The sequence below is a fragment of the Dufourea novaeangliae genome, unplaced genomic scaffold, assembly GCF_001272555.1.
Source record: "Dufourea novaeangliae isolate 0120121106 unplaced genomic scaffold, ASM127255v1 scaffold21, whole genome shotgun sequence".
NCBI classification, from domain to species: domain Eukaryota; kingdom Metazoa; phylum Arthropoda; class Insecta; order Hymenoptera; family Halictidae; genus Dufourea; species Dufourea novaeangliae.
In genome coordinates, this window is record NW_015373910.1 from 1,348,624 (window position 1) to 1,364,617 (window position 15,994).

At 39.9% G+C, this 15,994-nt stretch overlaps 1 protein-coding gene across 2 annotated transcripts in view; it reads left to right on the forward strand.

Moving 5' to 3' along the window:
• Positions 1 to 5,511, forward strand: part of LOC107194164 (membralin) — a 111,108-nt gene extending 105,597 nt beyond the window's left edge. The window contains exons 11-12 of one of the 2 annotated variants that reach the window (XM_015583733.1): positions 1,667 to 2,018; positions 5,300 to 5,511. In XM_015583733.1, the coding sequence (XP_015439219.1) occupies positions 1,667 to 2,018; positions 5,300 to 5,511 (564 nt within the window). Of the gene's footprint in view, positions 1 to 1,666; positions 2,019 to 2,314; positions 2,373 to 5,299 lie in introns of those variants that run through there. The other variant, XM_015583734.1, reaches the window with a different exon arrangement.
• Positions 5,512 to 15,994: the final 10,483 nt, after the last annotated feature.

Here is a 15,994-nt window from a genome sequence, read left to right on the forward strand (position 1 = left end):
AAATACTTTTTCGCAAACTATATCCCATATAGAGGGCATAAAAATCGGCGTGTCTGGGTTCGATATGTTCCCTTGTTAGTTCAAAATGCACCAATTTCTAAATAGAGAATATTTATAGTAATTCCTAACTGATCTAATATAAACGAGTACAATTGAAAGTACAGTGATTACTCGATGATTGCGACACGAACAACGGCGTTATTCCCACTACTAGGAAGGGGGGCGGGGCTGAAATCAATCAAATCAGAGTAAACAAAAGCTAAGTAGAAGTTCGGCTTCGGATAAAAAAAAAAATTTATGAGGCGTTGAAAACTTTTCCAACCTTGCCATGAATGCTCCGAAGCAGACTCAAGTACGTCGCACACATCGAGATATTGAGATTACTGTAGAAGTTACGACACAACAGGTTGCAGCTTAACAAACATCGCTGCCCTCCCAATTACAATTCCGATTCCCAACCCCCGTCTCCGCTCTTGTTTTAATAATATCTGAAATTTCTTTATTCGATACGCGCGGAATAAAATTATTCATACCCCATATGCGTGATGTAGAATGTTTGCAACTGCGGTGAATAAAGCTATTGCGATCGGCGCTGCACGTTCGGGAGCGAATCAAAGCGGGATGAAGAGGGACAGATTGACGGGCGGGGGTTCCGAAGGGTGCGAAGAGAACGAGAGAAACGGTATAGAACAAACTTGGTGAATTTCCATATAAATTTGCTGGTCACCGGGCGACATACACAGTTCGTAGAAACAAGTGGTACCGTCGGGGCGTATACGCCCGGCCTGTGTCCTTGTGTAGCACTTTCGATGGCGACTAACTAGCAAATTAAACGAACATAATTATTTTAATTCGACGAATCGATGTTTCATCGGGTGTTTGTTAATTGAGTACCAGAAAAATGTAAAATTGAATAAATGTAAATGTCAATTTTTTTAGACTGATTGTCAGAAACTAGAATCGAAGGGAAATTTTTCTCAGGTTACAGATAGGGCAACACTCTTCTTGAACCTTATTTAGTTCTTGCTATCCTTTTATAAAGTTTTTCGTGAACTTCTAGAAACTACTCTGAGAAATCAGAGATTAAGAACTAGGGTCTTTTACATATTAATCCTTGCCTTGCTAAAGTTATTAAGTGCTAAAATTATAAAGAAGTAACACTTATTTTTTGTTGAAAAATCATTACTTTTATTGAAATTTGTTTATATTATTTACAAAACTTAAACATTCATAATTTTCGTATCGAAACAAATCATTTAGAAAAATTACGTAAAAAGAACTAGTCTAGTCTCAAAATATTCTAAAATGTTTAAAATTTACAAATATTTTTAATTTAAACAACAAATGGTAATTACTGTTATCGCGTGACAAGTATACTCGTCATTACATAAAACATTGCCATTTCTTCATGACGACTGTACTCGTCATTCATAGATAAGAGGTTAAGGAGATATATTTTTGGCAGTGTAGCTTATGCGATTCCCCGCCGGCCAATTCCGCCGTAGCAAAGCAGCTAAAGATCCTATTACATTAAAAATTGACTGGAAATAGGAAAAAAAATGAAAATAAAATAGTCTATTATTTTATTTTGTATATTTCGAAGCACTACAACAACCAAGTAGAAATCACTGATGACAGCTAATCATGCTTTCCTTTATGATTCCAGCACTCGATGGTATACTTCTTCCACCATTACGAGCTACCTGTGATCCTACAACAGGCGCAATTGCAGCATCTTCTCTTCCGCAACAACCGTCAGCCCGGTATGCCTGAACCGTCAGCTGAACCTGCGTCCAGGGCGGACTCTGTGCTCATAACTCCTTCGGCCACTGTGGAGGCCTCGGTGGCACAGGAACTATCGGTTGCCAGGGTATCGGACACGGCAGAAGAGGGATCGCCGTCCAATGAAAACCAGGTTCAGTCGGACACTGGAGACACAGCTGAAACACAAGCAGAAGAACAAACCAGAACTGTGACGGAAACTTCTGAGTCGAGTCCGGAGCAAAGGAACGAGGAAGGTATTATTCGAACATCCTCATAGTTACTTCATTTCACAGTTCATTTTTTGAAATGTCTGCTCCTGAACTCGTATTTTCCATACGACTTAAACGTACACTTAACGATTATCGCATACTGTTCAGGTAATTTGCTACGCGAGTACACTTTGATTTAAATTATATTGAAAGAAGAACTTTACCTGCCACTTACTAGCAGTCAAACGAACGTTTAAAGAATTTTTTTTTTGTATAGATGTATAAAAAATGTTAATGCTAATTTCCTAATTTCATTTACACGCGTCTGATCCTCTTGGTAGGTCTTGTCCGTTCTCAGCGATGGATATTTATTTATTGATGGAAAGTATGATGGAGAGAAAATTGTATTTCAGTTTTTATGACCATGACAGTGGAAAGTAATGAATATATCGAAACTATCCCTAATGTATCTAAGGTAAAGTTAAGATCGTTTAAGAGGCTAGAGACTACAATAGAGAATGCAAAAAAGTATAGAAATGGCAAATTGTTTGGAAATCCACGGTTTCTGAGGTAATTTTTTATGTTCAGTTTTAATATTATAAATGCAGTACATAGGTACTTCGTCATTTGTACACAGATTCTTATTATTGTTTTAATTTCACATTATGCGTATTGTTGCGATTAATTGTCCATCATTGTAAGATGTGTTTCTTCTCTGTTGACGCGTACCTGGTTACGTTAGTATGTTCTTCTTTTAATCTTTATTATGGCCACCATTGTAAATTATAGTACATACACTGCCATTCATAAGTATTAAAACAGCCAGTCCGTTTGAAGAAAATGTGATGTTTTATAAATCGTGTATAATTCTAGCCACTTTTACTACTTTATATTAGCATAAGTATTGCCCATTGAGTTTTAATATCCCCTGAACAATATTTATTTCACACCTTTAGCAATTTCTTAATGCTTTATAATATTCACTTCATGTTCAATAGATATCCTACTACTTATGCATGGAAGTGTATTAATAATGTTACTCATATTTTTTTCATTTGTTTCGTACACAGTGTTAAATAAATCGAATGGTTGTTACAAATGGATTTATACCAGTTTAAAAAGAAAGCATTTGGGCAATTCCACTTAACAACCAAATTTCTTTTTACAAATTCCCAAGAATATTGTACTGTATTGACTTTGTTATTATGAATACAGAAACACGACATCTATCTGTAGCTGAAACTAACTTTAACTCTTTTTTTTTTATTAAATTGTAACCACACCGCCTAAAAAAAGGGTTTCTTCTCCTAAATAACACTTAGTAGCACCAGAAAAACTGTGTTTAACCCTTCAACTCCCAACATTGCACCGGTGCAGTACTCTTGTTAAAAGCGAGTCAAATTCTGTCGTCGATTAATACCTGTCTAACTTTTGTTAGCAAGGATCCGTAGTTTCATTGATGTGAAGTAGATCTCAAATTTATCGATTGAAAAAATAATGTATTCCTTAAAAAAAAGACGGGCTCGTTTAATATCAATATTTTCGACTTCGAAATAACAAGATGCAGCATATATGTATAAACAATTATTATTACCATGAACAACTATCATTCTTCATTTTAAATGATTTAGTTTACTTCACTTCCACAAGTATTAAAATATTTTCCACCCTGTTATTTTGTCGAGTTTGTTATGAAATCTTCCGAATAGGTTCACGAAAAACTGAATTACCAAAAACATCAATTTAAAAATCATTGTTTAACCCGTTCAAACGGGGAAACCTCTTTAACGCTTTTGTGACCAACATCGTTTCGAATTGAGAAAAAAAGGGGGTACGCGTGGTTTGAATCATTTTACAATGTTGAACACGCACTTTGTAGATCTCATGACACGATCACTCGTCAGTCTAACGCGTCACATGTATTGTTTGACATACGATACCTTTAGATCGCGTTTCCATTCCCATTGCCAAAGTAGCACCGATTATTTTCCTCTTTTTTTATTTCATCCACCGCTGTTTTCGATAATCCGCTGGAATCGATAATCCCTTTAACGAGTGAAGCTGGTATGTCAAAGAGTTTAGAGAATTTAGAGTGGCGGTCTGCCCCCAATTTAGAGAGATTGTTATTCGAAACCACAGCTCGCTCGATTAATTATTTATTCGGCGGATATTCGAGCACGGAAATTATGAGAAAAATTAACAATTTTTTAATAAGCTAAGTGAAATCAACTCTGGGTTTAATAACGCTATAATTTCCGTTTGTGTTTTGTTTTTTCGTTATTTTTATGCGAATAACGTGTTCTTTTGTCGCGTTTATTTAATATCGTGTTAATAACACGTTGCGTTTCAATTTTAATACAAAAACTGTGAATGCAAAATTCATTTATATAACGATTTTTGTCCAAGATATTAATATCTCATGTCCAGGTACCATTTCATATAGAATAATACCCGATGAAAATGTTCATTGTATTGTATTTCCATTCCACCGACTGGTCGTTATTTTGATTTTCATAAAGTTTCATTGAAGTTAAGCGCTTCTTTTTGGTCGGTTGTTCCAAACTATGAACATTTTTTTCATACTTATTTATATTTTATGTTCCCTATACTCGATTTTAGTTATTTCGACTGAATAGCGAATGAATCATTAAAACTGTGCACAGTTTAGTCAACTTCTATAAAATTACCCATTTCTTGTTTACAGATTCTATAAAATTGCCCATTTTTGTACACAGATTTAGACTGCGGATAGTTATGTAAATTCATATTTTTATAGATTATTTTACAGAACTTGGAACCAAACGGAGATTTCTTTGCCCTATTTGAGGTTCCATCGAGTTTCAAATACAATAAGAAATTCATGAAAATTTATCAAATTTTTAACTACAGTAATCATGTATGAAATGCGTAAAATCCGCAGTTTCCTGATGACAGTGTGAATATTTTTTTAAATAACTGCTTCTCATAAATTCATTTATTTCATTAATACAGTTTATGATAGAACAAATAAAACAATAAATTTAAACGCACTACGAATCGATAGCTAACGACGAACTAACGTTTAATTACATACAATAATGGCGCAACACAGGCATCTACGGAGTTAGTATACCGATACTCAATAGCGCAACGAAGGCGCCTACGGAGTGCAAAGGGTTAATAATCACCATCCGCAGGTTCTCTAATTTCACCCCGTCCAATCCTCCGTTCCGCGCAATTCACGTAACCCCGAATTATTCGCCTCATCTAGTGTTCGTCCCCATTCCCATCCTCGGATCATCCGGTACTCTTATCGTGTAGAAGCTGAACGTTGCATTGAATCTTAGCGACGGAGTGCCCGACGACGTCGAACACAGAAGCGAAACCAGTGGCGACGACGCCGGCGGTGGCGATATCTGGTAGCGGCGCGTCCTCCTCCTCCGAGGCGGGTGACAATGGATTGTCCACGGATACGTCTACGTCGGAAGGGTTCGAGGTGATCGAGGCCACGGAAGCGAGCCGGAAGGAAACAACCTCCCCGTCCTTACAGGACAAATAGAAGCTGCGAACACCTCGAGCCGTGCCAGTTGCATAGATGTGGAGGCAAGGACGAAAGGGGTTGTCGTTTCAGTGCGGTCGCATCCTGCGGCGCGGAACTGGAAGGACCTCTCGAGGATATCCGCAAGGACAATTCGGGCTGGCAGGTCAGCGCGTGCCGTTCATCTCGTGGGGACCATGCACGGGATCGAACAAAAGATGAACGTTTCTTTCTCGAGTACGGAAAAAGTTCTCAGTCCTTCATGGGTACTCTGGTCTGGATGATGGTGGCCAGGTGTTAAGTTTTAACGAGTAACCCAGGGGGCGGGGTAGGGGTGAAACGGGATAACTTGGTGGCTGGATTTCATCGTGCATGGGACCAGATAGCGAGGGAACATACTCCCGGCGTGTGAGGTTAACGCAGGGAAATATCGTTATTCCCAGAGGGGAAGGGTGGGTCGGTGACGAAAGACGAAACTTCGGAGGCCTGGCGGAACGATTTTTCGAAACGGACGGACGTGTGCTGTTTTAAGGGTGACGCAAGCTCGGTCGGATAGTCGTGTGTCGGAGGATCTGTGGTTCGTTAAATGGGTACGTTTGGGGGGTAGGATTTTATCGAGACGCTCGCGGGAAATTACGTCCAAGCCCTGAACGATGCTTTCGTCGGGAGCGCTGATCGTGCCGAACTATTCGTACGTCGATAACGCCGAGTTTTTCAACGTTCAGATGATATATAAGTAACTTATTCTGTGTGGATGGTTGGTGCGGATGGGGTGTGTAGTTACGTGGATACCGACGAGGTTTTAATCAGAATCGCACGTGCCTCCGATTGTTTCCTCGTAGTCGCGACTGTTATTATCCACCGGCATCGCGGAGAAATTGTTGATCCCGGGCGCAATAAGTTGGTGCTTATCCAGCGAATGTTCCTCCTTTTCCATTGTTCGGTAGTTATACGCGTAGAGGATCACTTTCCGCTGATAAATCTTGGCACGTTGAGCGACGGACCATGTAAAGGGCAGATCGGTGTTATCTACAGATGGGGTGTACCTTATAGTAACGATATAGTGAGTTGGTAAATTCCAGGTGTCATAAACGGTTTTTCTGGGGATTGGGATTAGTTAGGATTTGTGGATCCATGACCATCTTTAATATCTCTAAAATATTTTGAACCGGTGCAAAAGGGAAACTAATATCGAAAGAGGATAGTTTGCAGAGATATAGACAAGTTCTGGGTTAGTGTCATTAGCCGGGAAGCCTAACTTTGTACTTATAGCCTCGCTGAGTTAGCTATTTCACTATATCATTACTATCCACTATACCTTACCCGCTCGATCTATACAGGGTGTAACAAAAATGTTGTCCGACCCGGAAATGGGACACTCAGGGGTTGAATTGGAACAAGTTTTTCCTTAGCAACAATGTTATCCGAGGCTTCGTTAACGAGATATTAACGAAAAAGTCCAACCAATCAGAGCGCGAGTCTGCCAGCCGAGTTCCCGCGGTAATGCTGCCTACCAGTCGCAGCACGTAGCCACCGCTAGCGCGGGAACTCGGCTGGCAAACTCGCGCTCTGATTGGTCGGGGTTTTTCGTTAATGTCTCGGTAACGAAGCCTCGGATTACATTGTTGCTAAGGAAAAACTTGTTCCAATTCACCCTCCGAGTGCCCCATTTCCGGTTCGGACAACATTTTTGTTACACCTTGTATATACATCGCGTTTTGTTTGTATGGAACAGTGCCGTTGAAGTCTGTCTCACCCTTATTGCTACGACCGAACAGCGATAGTAGTAAAAGGCAGAGAAGTTCAAAGTTCTTGCATTCAACGTAGATGGCAGTCAAGGACATTATGCGTTATTTAATAATGGAAGCAAAGTAAGAGAAGCTTAATCGAGAAGTGACAGGGAAGTGTGTTGGAAAATGCGTGGCAATGATGTTCAAAGGGAAGTTTCGTACAATAAAAATGACTATCTGTTTACTGGAGGTATTGGGCTAATATCATAGTTATCTTCGATTGTTACTCTCAGAAACTTTGTATCGTTTTATTACTAGACTAGGTTACGCTGTGAATCTTTATGTGGATTCACATTTTCTAAAACCGTTTTTATGAGCACGGAAATTTCATTTCTTTTGTGAAGGATTTCAGGAAGTTAAATGTAGAATAATAACTTTATTAAATGAGTATTAAGATTTACTTTCACTTATTATGTGTTTAGAACACATACTTGCATTTCATACAAAGTTATGAATACATAGAATCACTGTTTTGGAAATCGGAAAGAGACTACAGAGTGTACAGTTTAGACTCACAGTCCAATAATGTTTATTATTAATACAGCGCAGAATTTATTTATTGGCGGTATATGCGTCTGTAAATGAAAACACGTATACTAAACTAAATAAAATAAAAATAAAATCCAAGAAAAATTAAAAGCAAAATGCAAAAAGTCTTTATCATACTTTGAACTTCACGAAGAGTTCTTAAATGCCGGAATGAATTTTTCTTCGATTCTTGGTGCATCTTTTTTTCTATGAAACAGTCTCCAGAAAGAGGAATTCGCAAAAAGGGTCACTCGATCGAAGCTCGTATCTGGTCATACATGGTTCGCTCTCGCGTTTGCTCGGATGACTCTACTTTCAAGTAGTCAGGCTAGCATCGACCGTACCGCGTCTCTCTATCGATAAGAAAAAATACGCCGTTTGAACGGGAATGACCGACGGATCCGTCGCGGGGATAGACCTCGCGACGTTGTCCTTAGTCCTTAATTAAATTAAGTTGCTCAGCTGGTAATATCGCTCGCGGGAATTGTAGCGTGCTAGGTGTGTCGGTGTCGTGAACAAACGCAAGTTAACGATCAAAACGATGGCTGAGTGTGTGTACATTGCGAAGGTGGCGGGTGACGGAAACGGGTCGTCCCGTATCGTCGACGACGAGTCGTTCCGTTGACGTTGCTGTTGTCCATGGCTTAACCGCTGATCATTGTAAAATAATCTTCAAATTGTATCATACGTCCGTGGAGGACGCCTCGTCGCGGCGTCTCGGGTTTCGTTTCGAACACGCTCCAGCGGGGAGCGAGGCCCGTCACAATCAATTTTAGGAGATAGCGATGTAGATTAAGGATCAACTGGTGACAGAAATTGTTAAGAAATACTTACTGCACATACATATATTTATTCTTTATTATCAACGTTCTTCTGTCGACGTGTACGTGGAAACTGTGTGACGGAGAGTCGGGAGAGAATCGAGTAGTTTAGGCCGTGTGTCCACTTGAGGGACATTATCGAGAGTGATTCTTTAATATTTTATAATATCGTTATTTTTTCATTTGAAGATATTCTTCGTCGTTTTACAGGTTCGCTTTGTTTTAAATTTTACCGTCTTTCGGATTTTAGCACTCAGTTATAATTTGTGATTAAGAAAGTTTTGACAGTTACGGAGAACTTAGACTTGTCAAGACGATCCAAATGTTCTTTTGATTAAGCATTCGACAAGTTTGATTCGTGAACATATTCTCGTTGCAAGCCTCGTCTGTATCGCAACAGTCGTTCATCCACATTCGTTCGTCAAAGATCGTTCAATACAATCGAGGTCCAACGTTCTAGTTAATTATACATATCTCCAACAAGAATTCGAGTGTAATTACTGTTTTTCCATTTTAAAACGGTTGTCCAAATTTAATTTGGCTGACACCACACTGGGCGTACCTGAGCCATATAACTTCATGCCGATTTAGAAGAATGTTCACGCGAAGAAATAAAAGAACGTTGTAAAATTGGTCAGGTGCCCATAGGATAGTGTTTTATACCCGTGAACAATTTTCTTTACAGAAAGAAACATGAAGGTTTTAATGGTCAGTTTAGGGCTGTTGAAAATGTGTCAACTGAAATGCGATTTTCTTTTTATTAGTTTCACTGCAAAATCGAGTGTCCCTAAAACGAGTTTGTGGATATGATCCTGAATCCTTTAAACGCCTATTGGTGTTAACTGCACACTCCCAGCAAATCTTCAAAGCGCCTATAGACGCCAACACGTATGAAAGTCTTAACACCTGTTTAGAGAATTTCTCCCAGATCAGTGGCCATTAGTATAGTTCTACTCTCGATAATGACTCTCAAGTGGAGAGGTAGCATCAGCAGTGCTGCTTCAAACGCGACTCGAATGCCTGTTTCTGACTGGTGTGCGTATGCGTTTCTTTATAAAACATCTGGAAATCGAATTAATTTGGTACCCGTCTGTATAAAATATTTTCCTAAGCCACGTATGTACATCGTAAGAGTCTCGTTTTTGGTTGTACATAATACTGCATTACATTATTACCATTATTATTATACTATTGCTGCTCTTACCGATAGATTACAAATAAACGTGAAGGTATATGTGGTGTAATTTGTATTCCCAGCTCTTCTCTCTATCGCTCCTAAGAATTTTATTGAATGTACGTCGGTGATCAATGGTATAGTACTTGATCTAATAACCAATAAAAGTACTTGTTTAGAAAGATTTACAAAGGTCAATAAAAAAAATGTAACTTTATATTCGATGTGGCCCGAGTGTAAATTAGAACACTAATTTTTGGTAAGGTATTAATTATTTTTCTAATGAATTTATAAACTTAATTCCGTTCCAAAGAAATACACTATGCAGGATGGATTAATGAAAATTACCCCCCTAAATGTTTTCAAAAGTAAGAGAAAAATTGTTCGAATAATAGTTTCTTTACAAGGAAATCGTTACTTCCACACGAGTTAATTTCAATGAATTAATTTCAGCGTGTGAAGAGGAGAAAATTCTGAAGTGTATAAAGTTTCAGAAATGTTTCAACAAACTATAATAAACACAGTAAGTGTCACAGCTGTCCGACGAAATGTTTTCCCAGCGCCGGTACGTGAAATTCGTTCAGTCACTCGGTCAATCGGCCCCTTAAAAAAGAAAAAATCCACGAGGAAGGAAACTGCCACACGGTAAAGATTATTGCTGCAGGCGTTCCACGTTGCTTCGATCCACGGGGAAGTCCCAAACGGACGGTCTTGGGGTGAAACACGGAAAATGCAAGATTTAAAAGAGATTTCCGTGAAATTGGAATTGATTGTTCAAACGGGACAATCGGTGGGTTGGGCTCGGAGGGGGAGAGGGGACACGAGACATGGGGTTGAATTCTGTCGGATACGGGGTGGGCGTAGAAAACGCCGAAATAGACAAATAGATAGCGGTGGTGTACCTTAGAGAGAATCAAACAGGTGGCGTGGAACCCGAAGAAAACATGCGACATTCGACTGGGACGGCAGGGGGGACGCGATTCGATGTCGTCCCCGTCGTGTTCCCGTCTCCTTGAACGCCCACTACCACACCTGCACACAGATACGAGCGTTGGTCAAGGGAGCCACGTGAATTTCAGCCAGGGGATGCACGGATCGAATAAATGGAACGTCGACGAGTTCCGTCCCTAAATCGCGTGCCTGTAATAGAAAATTACGAAATTCTTTTTAGTATCGCGAAATTGTTTGTTAGAATCGATAGGGGAAAGTTATTAACCCGTAACTGTTGCTTAAATCGTATTTTCAGTACTAATTACCACTAATTACATCCTTAAATTTTTCCCTTTTAATATGTATTTGTTTCACCACACCCCTCCCCTTCATTCCTAAAATGAAATAATAAGAACAAATCGTCAAAATTATAGCATTTATTGAAGTAAATATATTCATATTAGATACAAAAATGGTAAAGCTGGAAATTTCATATGCATTCCTTGCAAATACGTCTATTGTGAGCACATAGGTTTATGGCAAGTTATGCAACCGTGCGATGATTTTCTTTCTTTTTTTGCAGGACACAAGTAACAAGTCTTACGTTTCGGCAATTAGATGTCTTGATAAGTAGCACGACTACACAACAGCGCGTCTACCAGTCGACTGACATTCGGAACATGAGAAAATACACTGGCGCATGAATTCACAACTATAAAATTAACCGCGTTTTTGAAGTTTTAATAGCAGCAGTTAAGGGTTAAATACGTACAAGGGCGTTCCATTTGAAGCTTTACATGCAATTATCTCCCGAACTATTTGTTATTGTAAAAAATGTTTCAAGTAGAATTCACTTTGTTTCGAGGGGGATATCTTACGATGGTAACAGATCTTGGTGGATGTGCCTTCGAAATTTCAAGGTGACTTTCGTTTTTTTTTTAATGGACCTATATGTTTTTATTTAAGTAGACGTGTAGTCCATTCCGTGACGAATGCAATGACCTAAATATGTTCGCCTGTCAAGGTCATTTATTGCCGTTGAAAAGTAGTACATAAATGTCGATGTTTATGAACGAATCGACGAAATACTCCGGTTAAAGATATCCTGGGGATGTTTAACAAAAGCAAGCTTTGAAAAAATAGTTGGTAACTCTTAACTACAAACTAGTTGTCTCACAGAGAAATTTGAATTTTTCCTTCATTAGCACAACCTAGCGGGGTTTCAGTTGGTTATTAAAAGTATTACGAACTAGTCGTTGTCAGATTATATAAATCTATAAGACGTGTCGTCTGTAGTTATAGGTTAATCACTGTTATTCTACTATCGTTTCAACATTACTATCCCCAATATAGTCGAAGGTCCCAGAAAAACGTTTAGTTCGCGGTGTCGATAAAAATCGTAAAGACGATTTACGATCATCGTTGACGCAGCATTCAGCGGTCACGATCTCACAGCGAACTCACGTAAAAACAGGTGAGAAGTTCACTATTTTGGTCTGCGCGTCTTAGAAATAGTTTTAAGAATACGGTTTCATTAAAGTAGGTTTCCTCCAGAATACTTTATTTCCATTTTATACGGAAAATCTATAAAATCATAGACGCTTCGTACATTTTACTTAAAAAATAGGAATAAACAAATCTAATACATAGTGACTCATTTCAAATGTAGGTTCAATATTAGAGGATATAAAATATTGGGTTGGCCAAAAGGTAGTAGGGCTTTTGGTGATAGTTGCCTTCAGGCGTTCTGAAACGTAACTAACTTTACTTGAAATCTTGAAACCACTTGCTTGCTTACTTGATAGATAACATTTAATCGTACAATTTAACCAAAAAGTTTAAAGATTCGTTTGTTCTATAATTTGCGCATAATTTTAAAGATGAACATTCAGAAGAAGCATTCTTGGCACATTTTACTGTTTTACTTCAAAACAGGGGAAAACCATGTTGCAAACTCGTAAACAATTATGCAAGATGTACGGATAGAATGCCATAAAAAAATGCTTGTGCCAGAAGTGGTTTACAAAATTTTGTTCAGAGAATTTTTCACTCTAAGATGCACCATGCTCTGGCTTGTCACGGGAAATTCACATCTAATTTGAAATCTCGTTATACAACGCAGGAAATTGCACATATTCTCCAAGTATCGAAATCAATCGTAGAAAACCGTTTGCATCAACTTGGCTATGTCAGCCGGCTTAAAAACAGCACAAACTTTTTGGCCAACTTAACTCTCGGCGGTGTTTGGGTCCATTTGGACCCAGGATTTCAAAAATTTCACTCAGCAATCCGGTTCATAGAAAGTAACTGGAACATACCGTTGTTCATATTAGCATTTCAAAACGAGGCCAGCATATTTTGAAAAAATTCTCTCCACAACACGTCCAACCTCAAATGAATAGGGGTCTACGTTGACCCAGGCACCACCGTCTATTCGGTCATCAGAAACGTCCGCTTTTTGAAAGTTAAAAATAATGAACGTGACACGTTTCAGGTAGTCTCTAAATTCTCCACGAGGGTCCCTTTACAATTAAAATCTCGTGTTCGAACCGTTTGCAAATCGCAACAATAAAAGTTCCACTGCACTCGGAACATTCCGAAGGATTGATGCCCCGTAAAACCCCTCCTTCCAAGATCCAGGCATCGATCTCGGGGCGAAAAGTGAACGAGATACTTTTTCATAGGTCGAAATTGGAAAGGGCTGGAAGTGAACAATACGAGAGGGGTGGGTGGAATATATACAGTACCAGTGGGCAGCTGAAGGATTTTCGTGTGTCCCGGAAACTCGTGTACAGGTTCCGGCAGGGGTTGCAGCGAGAGAGAAGTCGTGAAACGGAAGAAGAGGAGGGAGAGGGGAGAACAGAAAGCCCACGGGGGCCGAATTTGCATCCGGCGAAGCAACCTCAGACTACTTTATTTGATTGGCTGCCCACATGGTTACCTTCCACCCCTACACGTACAAGCCCACACGCAAGTACATTTCCGTATTTCCCATCTCGCTTCCATTTGACCGTTTCGTCTCTTCATCGTTTCTCTCCCATCGTACTTTTACCTTCCCTCTTCTCACTCATACCCCGCCGTTTTCTTTCCTCTCGCTCCGTTCTTTTTCTTTCATTTCACTCGCTTCCACAAGATTCTCCTTTGTTCTTCGTTATTCCGTTCCTCTCCGCGTAGTCTTTCTCCGTTTCTCTGCCGTGTGCTCGCCTTTGACCCGGGGTTTTTCTCTCGTTTTTCTTGAAATAGTCCCGGAGAAACGGTCCACGATTCGCAGACCATACTGGAACCCCTTGAGCCTTCTTAGGACATTTCCTTCTGCATCTCGAATCGGATCTACCGGCCGCAAAAGAGTTGGGCGGGCCTCAATCTTCGTAATACTTTTCAGAGTCCCAGGCATCGACTGGCTGCGCAAACAACGACGAAATTTTCCTTCTTTTTGTATTGTTCGACGAGTCACTCGTGGAAATATGCGGTGTAACTGTCACGGTCTGACCGTTAGAAATACATTTGTCCCTTTCCTCACGCGAAACCGATGTCAGATATGATGTGATCAATATGCTCAAGTCGAGTACCTTCACTTATACGAATTTAAGTTTTTGAAAACCAATTCGGGGATGTAACAAAATCATGAAATTAGCCCCCTTGAGGCTGCCACTTACTATACTATGACACTTAACTGGATCTTAGGCTCGAGTGAGGCGTACAATTGGGCCCTTGCATTACATTTCGTTTTAGATATAATCGATGATAACGATGTAGTGAAATAATAAACTTAGCGGAGCCATAAATGAATGCACCTTTTTTGGCCTCGACGCAGAACTATGGTTCGTTCGATGACTCCGATGGGACGGGTCAGTAAAAATAACCAAAACAGTCGCGTGCTAAGCCCAGCTATTATTGGTCGGTAACTGTCTATGTCCCCGTCACACCTAAATAGCGTGAAAAACACTTCCCTTTCTTCATAGTTACTGACTCGTTTCGTTGGGTGAAGTATAGGACCGTCCGGATTCGTGGCCTTGAAGGGGGTACCGAAACCCCCTCTCCCGGGAGACCAGTGCACACAAATCATTAACTAATTACTAGGTTCTACCTGAAACTGTCATAATACTTTTGTTTATAGCCTCTACAAATTTATTACCCCACTGTATCCTTAGATGCTTTTTACTATCGACTATTTCTCGCCTGCTTCAAACCCTTCCCCCCTCTTTTTCACCGTATTCAATTTGTATGGAACAGTTTTTGCGACTGTTATGGTTCGACACACGTTCAGTCTTTCTTCATACATCATTGCTAACGGAGTATGGTTGTGGGTAGTAGAAAACTAATAACTCGAAAGTTCCTTTGTTCAACGCTGATGTTAATCACAATGTTATGCTTAGCTTCTCGGTTTCCTTAACAGTGAAAGTAAAGTAGGGTGAGCTCAATTGTGAAGTGATTGGAATTGCTTTATAAATTGTGTGGAGATGCTGTCTAACTGCAAACTTCATATAAACCTCAGTCTCTGCGTCCACTGAGTTTAGTAGCTTTCTGTATCGTTGTCATCGATCGTACGCTGGTTCCTACAGTGAAATAGATAGAAATAGACGACTTCGTATTACTCAGAGTGAGCTTCAGGACCTTATCAACTGAAATTCCTGTAAGGACAGTTGTTAAGTGAAACAAGTGTCTGTGATCGTTCAACAAATTTTAAGACTTAGCTCTTTGTGTAAGTACGACTAATTGTGAAAAGTGAACTTTACTGTGTGCGTTGAAACATCGTGACCCGGACCCACGAACCAGCCCATGAGCCGGAAGATACACGACAAGGTAAGTCCTTGTCTTTAATGACTACACCTGAGACATCGATCGATTTCCGTTCTGTCCATCGGCGATCCTCGACGTCGGAATAATCATCCGGTTTAATAAAAACGGCTTATCCAGAAAACAATGGACTGTCGTTTGCAGAGCGACAGCGTGTCCGACAAGGCACCATAGAGGCTGCACCGGATAGTCTCATCTCACGCCAATGTACCCGCCGATCTAGTTTGCTCTCCACTCGATATTAAGCGATTTTTGCTTTGCTCGTAGAATGAAGTATCCTAGAGCGTCGCTTGTCTTTTGGCGATCTTCCTTGCAATGAAGCCTTTGACGATGTACTAGGGTACCTCGAGATGCTTATAACCGTGTCAATTTTTTTTAGCATTTAATTATCTTCAGTATCATGGTAAAGACAGGTTAGAGGTCTGCTAGGGAAATATGTCACGAAATTCATTCTGACTTTGTAG